This window comes from Zootermopsis nevadensis, unplaced genomic scaffold (genome assembly GCF_977971745.1).
Source record: "Zootermopsis nevadensis isolate Lab colony 2312 unplaced genomic scaffold, Znev_1.0 Znev_ptg000016l, whole genome shotgun sequence".
NCBI classification, from domain to species: Eukaryota; Metazoa; Arthropoda; class Insecta; order Blattodea; family Termopsidae; genus Zootermopsis; species Zootermopsis nevadensis.
Genome location: NW_028259148.1, coordinates 12,849,819 through 12,870,729, shown reverse-complemented (window position 1 = coordinate 12,870,729; position 20,911 = coordinate 12,849,819). Strand labels below are relative to the sequence as shown.

General features: G+C 39.8%; 1 protein-coding gene across 1 annotated transcript; it reads left to right on the top strand.

Annotated features, from left to right (window-relative positions):
* The first annotated feature begins 8 nt into the window (after positions 1–8).
* BicD (Microtubule-associated protein Bicaudal D) lies at positions 9–18,973 on the top strand. The gene is made up of 12 exons (XM_022082213.2): positions 9–459; positions 1,869–2,009; positions 2,104–2,328; positions 2,419–2,556; positions 3,891–3,990; positions 5,732–5,916; positions 7,274–7,450; positions 11,365–11,538; positions 12,107–12,326; positions 14,652–14,894; positions 15,018–15,275; positions 17,286–18,973. Exons 1-12 carry the CDS (start codon positions 235–237, stop codon positions 17,564–17,566), a joined length of 2,367 nt encoding a protein of 788 aa, XP_021937905.2. The 5' UTR covers positions 9–234; the 3' UTR covers positions 17,567–18,973.
* Positions 18,974–20,911: the final 1,938 nt, after the last annotated feature.

Sequence of the window (20,911 nt, the reverse complement as noted above, 5' to 3'; positions counted from 1 at the left end):
TATAATAACCGACAAGAACTTCCGGGTTGTAAGGCAATCGTCTCGTTTCTTCAGTATGTTCGTTTGTTATGTCAACTTTTAATATTTTGAGTTCGTATAAACCTATATATGTATATGTGTGCTAAAACTTATTTTAAATTAATGTGAATATGACACAATGGATGTCCAAGTGGTATAGGCAGTTAGGTGGACGTTTTACGTGCAGATAGCGCTTATAAAATAACGTCGGTTAACATGGCATCCTCTGGGTCGTGCAATTTACAAGAGGCGAGTATGGAAGAGCTGAAACAAGAAATAGAACGACTAAGTCGTGAATTGGATCAAGCTGTTAGCGAGAAGATCCAATCAGCTCATTATGGTTTGGTTCTCCTTGAAGAAAAGAGCGGCTTGGTATTAAAATGTGAAGAACTTGAAGGTTTATATGAAAATTCAAAACATGAACTTGAAATTACGCAAGAGGTTAGTTATATTAAAGATTTGAAAGCTTGTTCAGCTTTAATTAGTCTTCCATTAACCCACATTTGTAATCACTCATTATACACAGCATTTTCCCGGACCGTTGTACAAGAAAGGTGACATATATGACATTACAGACCGATTTCACTGTTCACTGCTTTTTATAAAATACTTGATAAAATTATGTACAATAGATTATGTGCATACTAACAACATGTTGGTCCCAGAACAAAGGTGTATCCACTGAAAATGCAGCATTCAAACTAACAGACAATGTGGTAAAATCTATTAACCAAAAAATGTATGTTGGAGGAAATTCTTGGGTTTGCAAATTGATAATCACCTAAATTGGACAAATCATTTTGATAAACTGATACCTAAGTTAAGTGGCGCATGTTACACAGTTAGATCTCTGTTGCATGTCAGCAACACTGACACACTCAGATTAGTATATTTTGCATATTTTCACTCTATAATGAAGTATGGAATAATTTTTTGGGGTAATTCATCAAACAGTAAAAAAATATTCACTTTACAAAAGAAAATTATTAGATTATTGGCTGGTGTAAAACCTAGAAATTCATGTAGAAGTCTGTTTAAGAGATTAGAGATCTTAGCTCATCCATGTGAACACATATTCTCGTTAATGAACTTTATTGTAAATAACCAAGAACTCTTTCAAACTAATTCTGCTATACACAATGTCAACACAAGGAACAAAAATAAGCTTCATAGACCAATTGTCAACCTCTCGTGTTTTCAGAAGAGTGCATATTATGCAGGGATCAAAATTTTCAACAGTCTACCATCAAATCTCTCAATTCTTGTAAATAAAAAGGCACAATTTAAACTAGCATTGAAAAGATACTTAATTACACACTCCTTTTACTCTGTGGATGAATTTCTAATGTTTACAAATAAGTCATAATTTATCTATTGTATATAATGGGTGGGTTTATTTGTAACTTATCTCTGATTTATGTGAACCCTTTGTTTGTATTTGTGACATTTATATAATAGTATGAATTGTACTTCATAATATGTATTGTATTATTATGACTTATTCTACATCCTATTGTTATCTGACTAACTTATGGATCCATGGAATGTAATAAAGATGTATGTATGTATGTATTGCTTACATATATTTATAATAGCAGAGAATATTTGATTGAGGTAAATTTTTCTATTGAACAGTTCTGGCTTAAGCTTCTTTTTTTCATGATTCAGACTTTTTATAGTGGGGATTATTATATAGTATTAGTTTATGAGCTAGTTAAAAAATTAATTATGTTGTTTGTACTTGTATGAGGGTTTAATACTATTGTAAAATTATTTAAATGAAATAGGTTAACTTTTGACTGATTCTTAGCATTGTAATGAGTTTCCTTTATTTTTTTATGTAATTTAAGGCATTAGCAAAGTTCCAGACAACTCACAAAGTGACCACTAAGACTGGAATTGAACAAGAAGAATCTCTTTTGTCAGAATCTGCTGCTCGTGAGACTTCCCTCAACTCCCAAATTTTAGAATTGGAAAATGAAACAAGACAAGTAAGAAATTGTAAATTCTTTTAATTGAAAGCTTAAATTTTAAGTTCTTACTCCATATGCTGATGTAATCATGGTTTTTATTGCGTGATCTTAGCTTCGCCAAGAATTGGAACGAGTGGTAAATGAGAGGGACAGAGTATTACAGGAGAATTATGACTTGGACAAATATAAAGAAGAAAGAGAGCTCGAAAGGAGGAATCTCCGATCAGAGTTACGAGAGATCAAGTTTCGAGAGACTCGTCTCATCACGGATTATTCCGAACTGGAAGAAGAAAATATTAGTCTGCAGAAACAGGTTTCAGTTCTGAAGTCGTCACAGGTTTGTACATGCAATAAACATTGTAATATCGTGAATTTTGTTTAACAGTTCCTGATAAATTAGTATAAAATTGCAACGTTTTGCTTCAAGGTTGAATTTGAAGGAGTGAAGCATGAAATTCGCAGGCTACAAGAAGATGTTGAACTTCTGCATCAACAAGTTGAGGAGCTGACAAAGCTGAAGCAAATTGCAGAGAAGCAACTGGAAGAAGCCCTTGAATCTCTCCAGGTAATATCTTCCTTTGTTGCCTTGAAAATGTTTATCGGATGTTATAATATTTGTCGGTACAAATTTATGTCATATCCTTTCCTCATACATGAATACATGCACTGAGAATTATTATTATTATTTAGTGTTCTGTCTGACGACAGGTCCATATGAACAGGATCCTTCGATCCTTTTCTCGGACTGGGACCTGTTCATATACGTTCTTGGCAGATGATCCAGAAGTGGTTTGCCATTGCCTTCTTCTGTGTGTGAATGGAGTAATTGTTGGGATGCCACGGAGGAAAACTCCGTGTTGCCTAGACCACGGCCTTGCCCAACACAAGTTATAAATTCGGGCACCGCCGGGAATCGAACCCGAGACCCCAGGATTACAAGGCCAGCGTTCTAACCGCTAGACCACCGTGGCATACTGAGAATTGCTTTACAGTAATTAGGCCTTGGTTATGTTCTCCAAGAATGTTTTATTCTTGCACAACACATTGTGACTGATGTATAAAGTGAAGCTTTCATGGTGACTGACGTTGACGGGTTCCCATCGGCAAGCACGCTACAAAGGATCGGTCTTGTTATGCAGTAGCCCCGAGGATGAGAGCATAGATTGTTCTTGAAACGTCGGTAGAAGATAAGGATTATTCGCCATTCAGCCACCTGACGTGGCTTGTAACCTGAGAGTCTTTCATGAACATTGTGACTGCTTCTTGTAATTCTTAACTGTGCAGCCATAAATGCTTAAATATTTTTTTCTTAATCTTGCTATGTATCAGGATCATAACAATTATTTCTAACAAAATTTTAATTTGCTTTTTGAAGCTGTAATTTTAATTAAAAACTTGGTTTGCATTCATATTAAGGTGGCGACTGACTTGTAACATTTGCCTGTAATGTAACGTGTTACAAATCGAGCTCCATCGTGTTGTCGGTTTTTTCGCGAATCCCTTTGAGTGTTACATTACAAGTCAGTCAGTCAGTCGAGCGGCGTCGTAACGAGCATTCACGAGTTCTTTAGATAAGAGTAGCGTATTAAATGAAACAAAGATAACACAACCTCCACGTCCGACATATTGAATGAAATGAATGGAGCACACACGAGCACAGTCGAACCGAGCGTTCAAAACGAGCATTTGATACGCCTCACCAGTTGTGGTGTAATGTAACATGCTCGCCGCGAATGTTACATTACGAGTAAATGTTACAAGTCAGTCGCCACCTTTAAAGTCTATCATTAGAGAAATTTTATTTGGAAACTGAAATCTCTGGAGTCCTATAGAGCTTGATGTAGTAATCTAATGGATATTTGGTATCTCATTCACGTAATTTGGAGTGTTTTGTTGCAGGCTGAACGAGAGGCTAAATATGCTTTAAAGAAGGAACTGGATCAACGCATAAATAGTGAATCAATGTTTAATCTCAGCAATTTAGCTTTTAGTATCCAAGGTAAGTAGAATTCTATTCATTGGACAGAATTGCCATCAACTGTTGTATAGGGCCATTCACATCTTCATTAACGTCCCATTTATGCAGTTATCAGTTTTATTTCTTATTTTGAAGAAGGAGATGGAAAAGTAACATAAAGTTGATTTTGGAGAGATGGGTGGAATTCGCTCGAGATTTTGTCTTATTTGGGCTTGGTAGCTGTGGGCCTATACTGCCAGAGAGTGTGTTCAGTTATAGGTAATTTTGTAGGAGTTCTGAGAGTTCAGTCATTAATTGCTGTAGTCTTATCGTAGAGCAGAAATGTTGGAATACTCTTCTTCAGCTGCACTGAGTACCAGGGACTCTCTACTTGAGTGTGCAGCTGTTGTGAAGGTTAACATTGAAAGTTGCTTTACCTTCATACGCTGCAAAGTACATGATAGTATGTACAAAGCAGGGCGTTCCTTACATTGTGATTTTTCTTTGTTTTTCAAGAACTACGCTATATTGTCGTTTGTACAGCTTGGGTTTTGGGGGATGAGCAGTGTTGAATATTGAGAATCATCCATTTTGGAAAACACTGCAGCTGTCATTTACATGATAAGTTTGTAATGGTTTAGCATTTTTAGAAGCCTTATATAGGACAGGCAGTAGGAGATGAGTTGGATTTGATGAAGCTGAAAAGGAGGCTGCTATCCAATTGGAGATGAGCGTGTGGTTAAGGAAAAGATGTACTTATTACAAACATCTCATTTGATATAAGTTACTGATTAAATTAGAAATTTATATTGAATATTTGTGGGCTGCCCTTAGTGAAGCAGGATGTTGGCTACCCAGAAGTGTGACATGATTTGAAATTGGACACACTTTAATTAGTTAGCTCAAGCAGCTTTGAAGATTTCTGGGTTGTTGCGCTGTGTAGTCTGGTCGATGTTAACCAACGTTTCAGAGGTCATACTGCCTCCGTCATCAGGGCGATGAAGATTTCTGTCTTCTGGGTTGTTGCGCCGTGTAGTCTGGTCGATGTTAACCAACGTTTCAGAGGTCATACTGCCTCCGTCATCAGGGCGATGAAGATTTCTGTCTTCCGGGTTGTTGCGCTGTGTAGTCTGGTTGATGTTTACCAACGTTTCAGAGGTCATACTGCCTCCGTCATCAGAGTATGAAGATTTCTGTCTTCTGGGTTATTGTGCTGTGTAGTCTGGTCGATGTTTACCAACGTTTCAGAGGTCATACTGCCTCCGTCATCAGAGTATGAAGGTTTCTGTCTTCTGGATTGTTGCGCTGTGTAGTCTGGTCGATGTTTACCAACGTTTTAGAGGTCATACTGCCTCCGTCATCAGAGCAATGAAGATTTCCGTCTTCTGGGTTATTGCGCTGTGTAGTCTGGTGGATGTTAACCAACGTTTCGGAGGTCATACTGCCTCCGTCAGGGCGATGAATAATTATGACCTCTGAAACGTTGGTAAACATCTACCAGACTACAGGGCGCAACAACCCAGAAGACAGAAATCTTCATACTCACGCTGTGAAAACCTCAAATCTTACAAGCAACTTTGTTTTGGACCATACATTGGTAATAAATTTTTATGGCTGTCAAGAGTCACAGCTTTTGTGAGGATGAGATTTCATTTGAGCTGATCTCTCAGCATGAAAATATGTATAAGGAGGCAGAAATGTTTGTGTTGCTGATTAGGCTAATTTGGCAGTCCTCTGCACACGCACACACACACATCTGTGAGCCGCTTCCTGATCTTTGCAGGTATTACAGATGATCAGACGATGGGTAGTGATGGTGAAGATGACCTGCCAGTGCTGAAGCGTATTGAAGCTGACCTAAAAAGTGGCTCGAACTCTGATATTAGGTCACCAGATGGGAAACAAGTGGATCTCTTCAGTGAGATTCATCTGAATGAACTGAAGAAACTAGAAAAACAACTTGAGCAGGTGAGGGTTACCATAGTGAAAACCATGGTTCCAGAAAAGACATGGAAGATCAAAATGTAAAGTACTATCAGCACAAATGCTTAGAATTTAAGTCTATTAAGCGTACCTGTATTATTTTGTACTTCTTAAGTTGTAAAAGAAGTTGCAGACTTTTCTGTCGATGAGCCCTGCATTTGTTTGACTTGCTGTTATTGATATGAGTTTAATAGAAGTACCAATGAAACTTGAGGTTCCATGAAAGGCAGGGAATGGATTGACTATCTGAGTGACTGTCAGCTTCTCAAAAAGATTGTTCTACAAAGTTTGTTAATAAAAGTACCACCTGCTTCCAAGAAGTCAAGAAACAAACTGATTCTATGTGTCCAACTGCTACAGCCCAGCAGCTTAGCGCTGAAACCTAAAGATTGGGCTTCTGTAGAGCGAGTGAGAGTGGTTTGACAGCAAATTTTTCAGTCATAAATCTTTTGTGAAAGTGTGTTCTTTTGAAAAGTGAGTACTGGTACAAATTTTGTAAATATGCACAGGAGACGTTTGAATTTACTGATTAGCGGTATGAATGATATGATTTAACTGAGTGAGGATATTCGGACGTTTAGTGAGATTAGTAGGTTTTCGCGGCAGTGAGTCTGAAAATAGTTGTCTTCTGGGTTGTAGCACCGTTTTGTCTGAGGTCCTTGCTGCCTCACTGATCGACCTTATGATAGAGACAACAAGGACCTCTGAAACGTTGGTGAACTACTAACAGACGCATGGCGCCATTTGTGTGGGAACCACACTTCTTTATATGGATGCGACAAGGGTAAATGAAAATTTGCATTCTGATATGTAAACTCAAGAAGGTAGACTGAGTTCCACAGAAGAGGAATATAGACGTTTTGAGAGTGGGGACGTTTTCACCTGCCACAACTTGTGTGAAAATTGACAAATAGATCAGTCTTTTGTGATTTGAGTAATTGTAATTGTGAAGTGCATCTGGAGAAGCCTGATTGCCAGGGAAGATTACGGATTCTACTGTTTTCTGGAAACCTAATTATAGGATAACGTTGTATTTCAAAAAATTGGTTGTGAGGTTGTAGACAAGTTTTACCTGTCAGGGGGGTTCAGTCTTTGGGCTGTTTTATACATTACATTGAACCTTGTGGCTCCGTAAAATGAAGGGAATTTCTTAACCATCTGAGCAACAATCAGCTTCTCAAGGTCTGCTCCATGGAGTTAATCTGTTGCCAAGTCATAATATTGGTCACATGTGGACTGTTGTTTGTCTTGACCTCCCACATGATACATAATGATGTAAGTTTGTTATTGTTTAGTTTAATTATTCTGAAAATTAATTTAGAAAAATGTGTTTTATTTCCAGGCAGAAAGTGAAAAACTCCTTTTGAACCAAAACCTTCACGAATCTCAGGCTAATGTTGAACGCAGCCAGGTGGAGCTGCAGGCGTTCATGGCACGCTTGGTTCAATTCGCTGCACATGTTGATTCATTGCAACATTTGTATCAGAAAGCAGATCAACAATTTGAAGAACATAATGAGGTTTGCTTAATGTTTATCAGTAAAAGGAGGTTAATTTTAAATAGTACCTTGAATAAAACCTGGAATAAGTGCACATATTCTGTGAATATTGTGTTGCTGGATATTGAATTTCCTCAGAAGAAAATGATTAAACCCAAAAGGTCACTAGTAAAACTTTGGTGTATGTTGGATGCACGATTGATATTCTTCTGAAATTAGCTTGTCCTTCATATTCAGTCTGTGGTTTATACACTTTTTTATTTGTTTGGGAAAGTGCGGTTGTAAGGATAAGAGGTGGACAGAACTCAGATTCATTTCAGATGGTGGATTTTGGTGTTAATGATGTTGAACCTCCAGGTTCTGCTTCTGTAACATTAATTACTTCATAAATTTAAATCTGTTATGGTGAGTATTACAGTGAAACCTCTATCCATCGTTCCCGGGACTATCGTTTTCCCGGATGCATCGTCCGTTTTGTTCGGTCCCGAATACATCCCATATAAAATAATGTTACAGTTTCCCGCTTCTATCGTTCCTCGAACTATCGTTTTATCGCATTGATCATTCAAAAATCTTAGTCCCGGCCCACAATTTTCCCGCAATGATCGTTTCTGAGAATTTAAAATGCTGGGTTTAGAGATAAATTAATACCGAAAGACGCACAATGTTTTTGGAATAAACAGTAGCGGTAACCTGTTATGTCGCCCAACCAGCACAGATTCTTTTGGAATGAGGGGTCAGCGGTGCAGGGGTGATAGTTGGAGTGAATGGCGGTGCCCATTGTCAGAAATTTTATGATTTTAATTTGGGTGCACTCATATTTCGTTCCAGCGATGCCAGATGGCATGTGCAGTTTGAATTTCTTCACAAATGCTTTTATTATAAGTACAAAGGAAAGGCGAGCGAAACTTTTTCATTCTTCTGGTTCATATCGTGTCTTCTACAGCTACGTTTCGTTGAGTTTGGCAGTAATAGTACTTCCATTTTTCCTGTTATAGTCCGCGAAGGTTGAGGAAGCGGTGAGGAAGAGGGAGAAACGACGAATGCGAGTCCGAACTTTGCCGAGTTTTGCCGAAGCACACGCTGCATCGGCAAAAGTGAAGTCGTTCTTTTATGCGCATAATATTAGTGAACGTGACGAAGAAAACATTTTGAACGTGGAAAGGGCTCTGTTTGGCCTAAAACGTAAAGTTTCGACAAACCAGTTGTCCATTAAAGACTTTTTTGGTAAAAAGAAGTAACTTTGAAAGAGAAACATTGTTTTTTTTTTAATTTTTAATGCTTTCCCGCATTCATCGTTTTTATTTCCCACCCCCGCCGAAAACGATGCATCGAGGTTTCACTGTATTTGTAATGAGAAGTTTGCCATAACAAGTTTTACTGTTTTATTAAATGCAGGAGAAATTATAGTAATAATGAAATGTACATATCTTTTCTCTAGTAGAAGTTCTTATAAGTTTGTTGTGAGAAATGCACATATTTTAATGTGTCACTTACCCGGTGTCCTACGTGAGCGATTAAATGCGAGCGGTGCGGGTTGCGTGGGTGAAGCGGAAATATCAAACTGGCTGTTTGTGTGGCGCTGTCCCAGGTTCCAGCGAAGCGGTCAGGAGAGGGAAGTGGCCAAAGTCCGAGATCAAATGATATTTTTGCGCAAGTCGCTGCGCTGGACAGTAAGGCGTATGGGCAACAAAGCTCTGACCATGCAGTACACGGAAGGTGCATGCGCAGGAAGGCCGTGTGCTTCTATTGCGGTCTCTCACGTAGGACACAACAAGCGATTCCCCGCTTCATATGACACCCCATGCTGCTTATTCAGCTTGCGTATCTCAATTGTTATCGCTTACGTAGGACATTGCCTTAGTGTTCCACAAGATCACAGTAAAAAGGTGTTTCGGGGGATGCATGCACGACTAAAATGTCGTGGAATCAGCATCTTGGCTGTCACCATTTTGGGTCAGTAATGAAATAACCAGCTTAATTCTAAACATGTCAGAAGGCAACATACGTTTGTAATGATAAATATATTTCTATGGATGCGAAACAAGTAGGAAGATATTAATCGTCTAAGACAAATAAATGCCTGCAAAGGTAATATGGTGACCAGATGTTAAGTTCAGTATAAAGTGTAGATTACCTTAGACTTTGCACCATTTTTCTATGTGATTCAAGACAAAGGGAAAATGAAACTTCTACATTGCAAACTTCCCCCCCCCCCCCCCCCCTTAAAAGAATTGCCCTCCCAGGATTTGTAGGTGGTTGGTTCCAGGATAAAACAAGAAGTATATTTAAAACAATCATTTAATGTATTATAAATATGAATTAATCTCAGCCCAAAAATAAAATGCAAAATATAAAGAAACTATGGTACAGCCTCAGAAAACTCAAGTAACCCCTCCCAGAATAGCCGAAACAAAAATTCACCTAACCCGTATGAATGATAATTTGACGTACCTTTGCTTGAGATCTGCCCGAGGCAAGAGACAGACCTGTCCCCGGACCCTACCTCCGAGTGAGAGTAACCAAACCCTTCTTGCACGCTTGAAATAAAGTACAAGGGACAAAGAGCTTTGGGGCATGGATCATGATTCATAATAAAGAAAAATTATAGATTGTACTTCTTGGGAGTACAAGACACTGTCAGGTGTTGAACACAGTGATTTGCTATTGCCAGTATATTTTAGTCAACCAGTGGAATTTGAAAGAAACAGATTAAATTAATAGTGAAGATTTCCGTCTTCTGGGTTCGCCCTGATGACGGAGGCAGTATGACCTCTGAAACGTTGGTTAACATCGACCAGACTACACAGCGCTACAACCCAGAAGACAGAAATCTTCATCGCCCTGATGATGGAGGCAGTATGACCTCTGAAACGTTGGTTAACATCGACCAGACTACACAGAACAACAACCCAGGAGACAGAAATCATCATACTCTGATGACGGAGGCAGTATGACCTCTGAAACGTTGGTTAACATCGACCAGACTAAACAGCGCAACAACCCAGAAGACAGAAATCATCATACTCTGATGACGGAGGCAGTATGACCTCTGAAACGTTGGTTAACATCGACCAGACTACACAGAACAACAACCCAGAAGACAGAAATCTTCATCGCCCTGATGATGGAGGCAGTATGACCTCTGAAACGTTGGTTAACATCTATCAGACTACACAGCGCTACAACCCAGAAGACAGAAATCTTCATCGCCCTGATGATGGAGGCAGTATGACCTCTGAAACGTTGGTTAACATCGACCAGACTACACAGAACAACAACCCAGAAGACAGAAATCTTCATACTAAGAATCGCCCTGATGACGGAGGCAGTATGACCTCTGAAACGTTGGTTAACATCGACCAGACTACACAGCGCAACAACCCAGAAGACAGAAATCTTCATCGCCTGATGATGGAGGCAGTATGACCTCTGAAACATTGGTAAACATCGACCAGACTACACAGCGCAACAACCCAGAAGACGGAAATCTTCATACTCACCGCTGTGAGAACCTCAAGTCTTACATAAATTAATAGTGTTCTCAGCAGGTTAGCAAAGTATTAAAGGAACATGGAAAACATTTGTCAACAATCTTTGACATTACATTTTATTTTGAGTCACTCTGTATAACTAACATGTTTCTTACAACTTGTAAATAGGATTGATTTTGTTAACTGTTATTAGCCTTGCTTCATGGCTGATCTACATTCAAGCTTGCTGCACATTGCACTGACGTACTGCTAAACGCCTAAACCCCAAGTTAAATTTTAGTCAGCAGACTGTAGTATGTGGCTCTAAATCCCCCCCCCCCTTCTCTCTCCGTCTCTCTTTTGTATGATAAAGGTCAGTGTTCAGAACAATAAGTTAGTCTTAATTTTGGAAGTCTGTATGTTTTGATTCATCAGTACTAATTTAATTTTTTTTTCTTCCAGAACCGTAATGTTGACAAATTAAGTTCAGTAGTCTCACAGTACCAGCACTGGTTTATGTTGGCATTACAAGAAATAGAGCAGTTACGCACTGATCTGCGTGAACTGGAGAAGGGATTGAACTGCTCAGATGCTACTCTTCAGTTGCGCACAGAAGTGACGAACCTGAAGAACAAGGTACGTAAATGTTGTCCATCAGTGAGAAGTGTTTCCTTTTTGAATGTACAACGAAATGGTTATATAACAAAGAATATCGGGTTAACAAAATGCATTAATAAGGTGTCCAATTGTAGCTGGCTATGATGATCAGTGTTTTTAATTTCCTCCAGGCGAATACTGGGATAGTACCTCGAAGTAGACCATAAATGCTGCCCTCCACTTCTTCATCCTTTCTACTCATTTGTTGTTTAATACCTCCACTGTTATAACTAACCTGGTGGTGCGTGATCTTTCTTAAACAGTTCATACAGAAAAATCTTCTTGGGATGAACTTCTGTGGACTAAAATTCATAATATTTTATTATTATGACATAAGATTTATTGTTTAAACAAAGGTAATGCATTTTTGTTGAGTTGAGTGGTATGTCATGTGCTTGTCCGTGAGTTTACATTACTTTGAATACATTTGAATAAGCTAGTTGACTAGTGTATCTTAAGAAATGATATGAATGGTGCCTCATTCTGTGAGAAGGCAGCTCATTATGCGTAAGAATCTTGTAATCAAACAACTTTGCTTGTATTGCAGTTGCTTGATGCAGAACAGAGGGCTGTGGAGTTACAGACGGATGTGAGGCTGTTGGGTGAACTGGCTGGGGAGGCAGGATCCTCACTAGACACTGCACAGAATGATTTACTTACAATATCGGAAGACTTGGCTCAATTGTATCATCATGTCTGCACGGTTAATGGGGAGACACCCAGCCAAGTTCTTCTGGACCATGAGAAACACAGAGGCATGACACCAAGTAAGGATTGGCATCACTGGTCCGTGTGCTTTATTGTGCGTTGATAACTATCGATACTGCAAAGAAGTATAAAAGTGAGGTCTTCTGGGTTGTTGCGCTGTGTAGTCTGGTCGATGTTAGCCAACGTTTCAGAGGTCATACTGCCTCCGTCATCAGGGCGATGCGTATGAAGATTTCTGTCTCCTGGGTTGTTGCGCTGTGTAGTCTGGTCGATGTTAACCAACGTTTCAGAGGTCATACTGCCTCCATCATCAAGGCGATGAGTATGAGGATTTCTGTCTTCTGGGTTGTTGCGCTGTGTAGTCTGGTCGATGTTTACCAAAGTTTCAGAGGTCATACTGCCTCCGTCATCAGGGCGATGAGTATGAAGATTTCTGTCTCCTGGGTTGTTGCGCTGTGTAGTCTGTTCGATGTTTACCAACGTTTCAGAGGTCATACTGCCTCCGTCATCAGGGCGATGAGTACGAAGATTTCTGTCTTCTGGGTTGTTGCGCTGTGTAGTCTGGTCGATGTTAACCAATGTTTCAAAGGTCTCTGAAACGTTGCTTAACATCGACCAGACTACACAGCGCAACAGCCCAGAAGACAGAAATCTTCATACTCACTGCTGTGAAAACCTCAAATATTACAAGTATCTTATAAGTATTTCCATAATGTTTTTATCGTATGATTTTCAGTAATGCTGACAACAGATAATATTTATAACAGTATTGACATCTGTCAGTTAAATTGTTAGAATACACAGAGAAGTATATTGCCCGGACTTTTACAACATTTAAGACTAGATACAAAGGACATGTCCGTGCCATACGAAATGTCCGACCCAACACAGGATACAGGGAACACCATAACAATAATAAGAAAATCCAGAAGATGAAAATTTCTGAACAGTCTTGAAAAATACTCGAGATACATACGAATGAGTTTAATATGGACCACAGCAACCCCATATTTGAAATGATGTTTAAATATCTTACAAAACATCCTCATAGATAGCAGCACGCTAACCCCTCCCGTTTCTTAAATGGACAACGCACGATACCAACATCATTCTATGATGGTAAAAAAGTAAAGTAAGGTAAAGCTGTCGCGCTACACGCCATGTAGGCGCTTGGAGGGAGTGTCGGTATAGCTCCTACTCATTCTTGACCTCAGCACTAGATTGGGGGGGGGGGGGGGAATTAGTCAGCATCACACCCCAGCCATGCTTTACTCCCAGGAAAGTACCCCGTTACCCATTGGATAGGAAGAGGCTAGGAGGGCCGCAGAGCTGGTCTGGACACAGAGGCTAGAGGAAAAATTCTCTGCCCTTGTCAGGGATCGAACCCCAGTCGTCCTGTCTATCTATAGTCAGTCACTATACTGACTGAGCTACCCTGGCACTTCCTTCTATGATAGTACAATACAAAATTCACATCTCAGGTAAGGTAATACTCTACAATTACACACCATACGTATCGTGTAATACAGTTCTACAAATACTATAGAAACTTTCTGTTTACAGATAAAATACACCAGGACTTGCCAGGCTGTGCTGGCAGTTTTAACAAGTTCTAATTAGTTCTAAAGTTAAAAAAATCTTAACATCTTAACCAGTAATTGTATATTTGTATTACTAGTACTTAAGGCAAGATGTGTAATATACAAAAATAATACAGTTCTGTGCAATAACTTTGAACTTACATTTGAATTTGGGCTCAGACATGTCTTTCAGCAAAAAGAAACTGATGAACTGTGAGTGCATGTAAAAGTGACTGAGAGTAATCATCAGAAATGAACGTAACGTACCGCAGAACGTGCTGAAGCGTGTTCATACTGTAGCTCAAGGTTAGATGGCGGCACGCTGCAGTTGTGGTTCGGTTTTAGTGCCAAGTCAGCGCAACATAAAGTTGGTTGCTCCGAGTATGAGCAGTATGTTGTATTGTGTTTTTGTGATCTGGAAGACTGAAAGGGACAGAAATCCACTGATGATTGACTTCCCATTGTGGACAGAACCATTTGTAATAATAAAGTATAAAATTGGCCTAACCAGTGTTGGTGCAGATATATTGGGGGAGCCCATCCACATGAACAGACAAAACATGGACCATGCTCAAACACTGATTCTTGAAAACTGAACGGTAACTCTTGTGGAAATGTTTCAGAACAGGGCATTAATGTCGCTTCTCATGGTACAGACTTCTAATGTATCTGCCGACAGACAGAATGAACATCCAATTGGTTGGCTGGACGGACTCGCTGGTTTTAAAAGAATGCAAATGTTTTATTCTAGAGTCAACTTTTAATTGGTATGAAAGATATATTTTTATTTTCTACTTTTTTCAGGTGGTGACACTGAATCATGTCCTGATATTGATAAAGATGGTTATGCAATATCCAAATTAGAATTACTTCGTAGTCACCTCAAAACAAACATTTCATTGAAAGACCTTGAAAGTCTGAATGATGCAGCTGCAATGGCAAAACTTGTTGAGACAATCCTAGATCAAATTAAACACCTTCGTACGGCGGTGGAGAATACGATTGAACTTTCTAAGATGAAGGGTGTCCGAGGAAACATATCAGAAGGTGCGTTGTACATTTTAGATGATTTTCTGTGTTGACACATAACATTGATTCCATTATTCTAAAGTATAACTACGTTACTTGATGCTGTTACTACATAAACGTGTTTTCTCTTTAACATTGCAGTTATCAATGATGACTTGAAAGAGGCTGAAATTTCAGAACTTCAAGAGCATGTTATAAAGTTGAAGTCCCTTCTCTCGTCAAAGCGGGAACAGATAACAGCGCTGCGCACTGTGCTCAAAACTGTTAAGAATACAGCTGAAGTTGTTCTCTCGAATCTCAAATCCAAGTATGAAAATGAGAAAGCAGTTGTTAGCGAGACCATGATGAAGCTACGTAACGAACTGAGGCTTCTCAAAGAAGAAGCTGCTACTTTCTCAAGTAAGTATTTAGTGTATATATCTTGGAAACTATCACCATGGTACGGAATCCTGATAGTTGCATGCAGCCAGGATTGTACTTAGGGGCCCGAGGCGCTAAACTCATGCGGGGCCCCCTTTAAAGGTACCAGAGAGACTTGCATGTATAAATAAAATCAGAAAAAATAATTATTTTTACCGATCTGTTTAAACATGAACGTTGTAATACTGCAAAATGTAAAGAACAGTACTGAACTAAACTCTTGTGTCGCAGCAGTCCGTGAGGGTATGATGACCAGCCATATGGCTTTGGCGGGTCATCACATGGTCAGCGCATCGACTCCCATCACTGTGTTTCTGCCTTTCTTGACCATCGTCCTCATTTCACATCCTCTTTTTGTAACAAAAACCCCATCTTTATCAGGGCTGTGCAAATGGGGGAGTGCGCTGAGTGCAGCGCACCGGGGCCCCGATCGATAAAGCACAAAACGTTTAATATTTTAATTAGAAATAATAATATAATGTCATTGGTTGCCACTGAAATATAGAAACCTGCACACAATAAGACAAAAGGAAAAATTTGACGTTGGCCGGGCTACCAACTTGGTTTACTCATTGCGGAGTGGTTTAATATTTTCTTATCTCGAAATAGGTAAGGGGACCCCAATTTCTTCTTGCACCCAGGCCTCAAGTATCTTTGCCTGACCCTGATATTTATCATTGTAAATTTTATGTAGTAAAATTTGTTGTTGTTTTTTTAAACTTTTTGTCAAAATTAACTTTATTGGGGCACCTCATGTGCCTGTGCCTAAGTACGGTCATGCATGCAGCTGATCAAAACATTTGCTCTTACAGAACTTGAAGATTTGTTATTGTCATCGCAAAAGCCCAACATTATGGGCTGCTTTAGTCTTTGCATGAGATATTTCCAAAATTCATTTTAAAATTGTCTGATCGGCCTTAGTCTGTATTTTTCTCAGTTCTGTTACATTTTGTCTCGTAGGTCTAGGTATAGTCGTCAGTCACTCTCAGTCTGCGAGGGCAAGACTAACTTGCAGTTTGGCGTAAAGCTGACGTTAAGAGTGTGAGAGACTTAACTCGCTTCTGCTTATATTCCTTTGTGGTGAGGTGCATAAGCATACAGCAAAACCTAATTAATTTGAGATTGGTTAATTCAAAGTATTGTTTCCCAGCCCTAAATGTTTGTTTAAACTTTTGAGAATTTTGAAAGTGTAATTGACCTTAAATGCACATGGAAGAGTGATCATTGGCTACGAGATTTGGCTACTGGAGGGGAGAAGAGAAAGTGGAACACAGTTTGGTCTTTGATTGTGGACATCTTATTGCAAGAAATAGAAAGAGATGTACATTCAGTAGGTATTACGAAGTGGGCATTGAAGATGCTGCTGGTTGAATTGTAATTTAAGAGTGAATCCTTTTACCTGCACCTTGTCGTGGTGGTGGGACTTGGGTATCTCAGTGACCGCAAGAGTTATGCTGGCGGTAGCATAGCTACTGGTAGGGGGAGAGGTCAGACTAAGACAGGTACCCTGGTCCTCCAGGTTGGGGGTTGGTCGCAAGGCTAACAACCTTGCACCGTAAAAAGGAAGATGTTTCGAAACCTCGATCAAAGCCTCGGACACACGGACCTAACAGAGGACCGAATGGAAGAGGAGAATTGAGGAGGCCGTGGACCGAATTCAGACTGGAGAGCCACAGAAGAAGAAGAGTGAATTCTTTACAGGCTTGCATTTGTGTTTTGTGGTTGTAATAAAAATGTTTTTGGCTTGTTTTACTCAGTAATTAGTGTTATGTCACACCGTTACTTCGGTACTTCAACTCAACACCACAGGTACATCCACAATGAAAAAACTTATAATTTGAAGCTAGAATTTTCAGCTCCAAGTACTTGAATTAACAAGGTTTTACTATTACTTTGTGTTGAATCATGGTCTTTGATAATTCTCAGTTTCACAGTTTAATTTTTAAATTCCAATACTCATTACCTCATTACTGATTTTTTAACTTGTAGGTTTGCGTGCCATGTTCGCTACCCGCTGTGAGGAATATGTTAATCAGGTTGATGAACTTCAGCGTCAGCTGGGTGCAGCCGAAGAAGAAAGGAAAACTCTTAATCAGCTGTTGCGTCTCGCAGTCCAGCAGAAACTAAGTCTGACACAGCGTTTAGAAGAGCTGGAAGTTGACAGGGAGATGCGCAATGCCCGACGGCACGCGTCAGGCGCAGGCGGTCGAGGTGCCAAGACTAGATTTCCTCAGCCAGGCCGTTCTCATATGGGTAGAGATTACTTGTAGCCACGGGGGAGGCATTTCACCTGCATCTTGGCTCTCCTTACGACCATAGTCTGAATGCTATGAAGTCAGTCTCGCCATTCTCGTTCTTGCACATAGTAGCGTAAATGCTTGAGGAGCCTTACATATGGGGTCCATTAAGTTATATTAGTAACTGTTCAGTCCAGAACAGTGTACGTATCCTGCTGTTTGAACAAAGCAAGTTGATTTTAAAAGCAAAATAGTTCTTGATTTCTTTTCCTCCCACAATGCATTTTAATGTTTTTTTGGCAGCTGAATTGTACATTATCTTGGCAGCTAATTGATTGTATTTTCTAGAAATAAGGAGGATGAAGCCTTTTTATTCTCTTCAAAATGTACTGACACTTGGGAAGTAAGATTCATGTATGAGACTATGAGAAATGCTAGTCTTTGTTTATGTTATATATGGGATTGGCCTACTAGCTCTTTAGCATATTTATGAAAATGCTCCTGATACTTTTACGATGCCCTTAAGATCAAATATAAATTTTTGTATATTTTAGTCTCTTGGACCCTCGTGGTTGTGTGTGTGCTAATACAACTAACTGCAGCGTCTGCACTGGGTGTGTCGTTATTTCACAATGATTATCTATCAACTGTTAGATCATTAATGGTCTGCTTATCACTGACTTATGACCTTGATGTCAGCGTTGTTGGTCCATTGGTGGTAGTAACAACCGTTGTGGGCAGACACCATGTTTAATCTTGTATCTTCCCCACTGTTCCATTCCATTTGTCCATCTTCGAAAGAGCGATCGTGTAAGCTAGTGTCCGAGCCATGCGGAGTGGAACAGCCGTCCCCATAATAGATAGAAAAGTACCAAAGTTGTGGAAGTTTCTATTGCCAAATCGTTGTCCAAATGTCCCGTGTTTTATATTGTGTTTGCGAGGGAGAGATCTGTTGATGAATATGTGTGTGTTTGTATGTATGTGTATGCAACGGCATTATTAACGTTATAATTGTTACAAATATTGTGGAAGCTTTGTTGTGATTCAGCCGAAGCCAGTTCAAAGCTGCCAGTATTTGTCTTTTTATAATACTGAATGTACATTTTTTTTGTAATCTGTACTTATAATTTATTAATCTACTATTTATTTATGCCTAGTTAGGCAATTAATTGTTATGTACAGCTAATATAATCTGTGGGGTTAGTCATGAATAATATAGATTTTAAATAATGCAATTACTAGGATTAACTGTTATGGTACCATAAGATATAATCTCAATTTTTCATTAGTATTTTAATTTTGACTAAATTTTAAACATGTTAACATTTATTTATGAGGGGAAACAGTATTTTTACTACTAGGATAGCTAGATCAGATGCTACTATGTATACTATTGTATGCAATCCTGTTGGTTTATTAAATATTGCAATTGTCCTCAAATATGTTGGTTGTAACAAAGCGTGGGTTGCGTCACTTTCTTTGAAGTTACATTTTTCACTCGCAGTGATGTTGTCCAAGTAAAAATATAGTTATGTTACATGGGATAGAATGACGGTACTGATAGAAGTTTATATTGGCCATTATTTTTTTAGTTGTTTTTGTAACTAGTTGAAAACTGACTTAATATCTGTGCTGTTGTCTCGTAGGAAATGTTAGGGATGTCAACTGGCACGGAATACTGTATTGTGAAATTTTAGGTTCTAACGACAGTGAGAATGAAGATGGCTGTCTTATGGGTTGTTGTGCCGCGTAGTCTGGTAGAATTTTACTGACATTTCAGAGGTGCTGTCTGCCTCCATCGTCCTGCGCCTTGGCCGCACTGGTTCGGGGAGAAGAAATTTTCTCATAGCTTTCGACCGGTGTATGGGACCGGTGCCAACCCAGCATCGTGAGGAAATTGAGGAGTTACAATGAGTAGCGTAATCCGGTCAGGAAAACTAGCAATGGCTGGGGGTTCGTCGTGCTGACCACACGTCTTCCTGTATCTGGTTGGATGATCGTTCACTGCTTAGGCATGTGAACGTGAGGCCAGCAGCCAGCTAGTCGGCTTTGGCTCTCTGGAGCTGTTATGCCACGGATTTAATTTTAATCTGCCTCCATCAGGGTGACGAGTAAGCAGCACGTGTGAATCGGCTTGAGCTATGGGAACTGGTTAGTAAGGCAGAACCTCGATCAGACCATCGGTGAACAGGGTGAGGACTCTATGACAATTTTCAGCCGAATTGGTGGCTGAAGCGTGCACCGATCACGTGTACTGTGCCATGGTAGGAAGTTGTGGAGGGGCGAGATAGTGAGGAAACAACATACAGTGGTGCCAGATGTAGCATCACGGAACATTTGATTCCAGTGTACGAAATGGCAACAACGCGGCACGGCTGCCGATGCTTCTACCACGGGGTTTCTGAACAGACTGAGGTCTCCCTGCTTACCAACAGACCTTCTTTGCGCTGATTGGTCACTCGCAAAGAGCAGAGCTCGACTCGGCCGCCAATTCCGCTAAAAAATACTGTACTAGAGGTAGTAGCGTCAGACCGTGTGGTAGAACAGCCCAGAAGACGGCCATCTCTGAATTCTACGTAGGTTCGTGTCAATATTAGATTATTTTGTGAGCCGGGATAGCTCAGTCAGTATAGTGACTAGCTACGGGCTGGACGACCGGGGTTCGATCCCCGACGGGGGCAGAGGATTTTTCCTCTAGCCTCTGCGTCCAGACCGGCTCTGGGGCCCACCCAGCCTTCCCTACAATGGGTACCGGGGTCCTTTCCCGGGGGTAAAGCCGGCCGGGGCGTGATGCTGACCACTCACCCCCATCTAGTGCCGAGGTCAAGGAAGAGAGGAGCTATACCTCCACTCCCCCCAAGCGCCTACATGGCGTATAGTGGGACAAACTTTACTTTACTTTACTTATTAGATTATTTTAGCAGTTCACTGATTCTTAAATTGCTAAGTACCTAATTAAATTCAGTCTTACACTGTACATTTCCTTTATTTGTATTATATATTGTCATACTTGCATATGAATTGTGATGAAAATTGTACTTTTAAAATATAATTACCTTTTAAACATTACTTACTGCTTTAATTTACATTACACAATTATGATGATTAACAACTTTTTCCTCTCCTAATAAAGTGGAATGACTCCGTAACTTTTGTGTAAGTGATAAGCTCCTAGTTTTTCACTCTGCTTTCGAGTATATATTATGCTACCAAAAAAATTGAAGAATATTTTGATATACTGAGTCAGTATGAAGTGGCATCCCTGAAAATATGCTCTGTGCGTATTTAAGAAAATTGTACTTTTATGTGTTTCGTAAAGTTACTTTGGCGTTCAGGCCATCTGTTGCTTTGGAGTGACATTCAATGTGCGCAGACGAC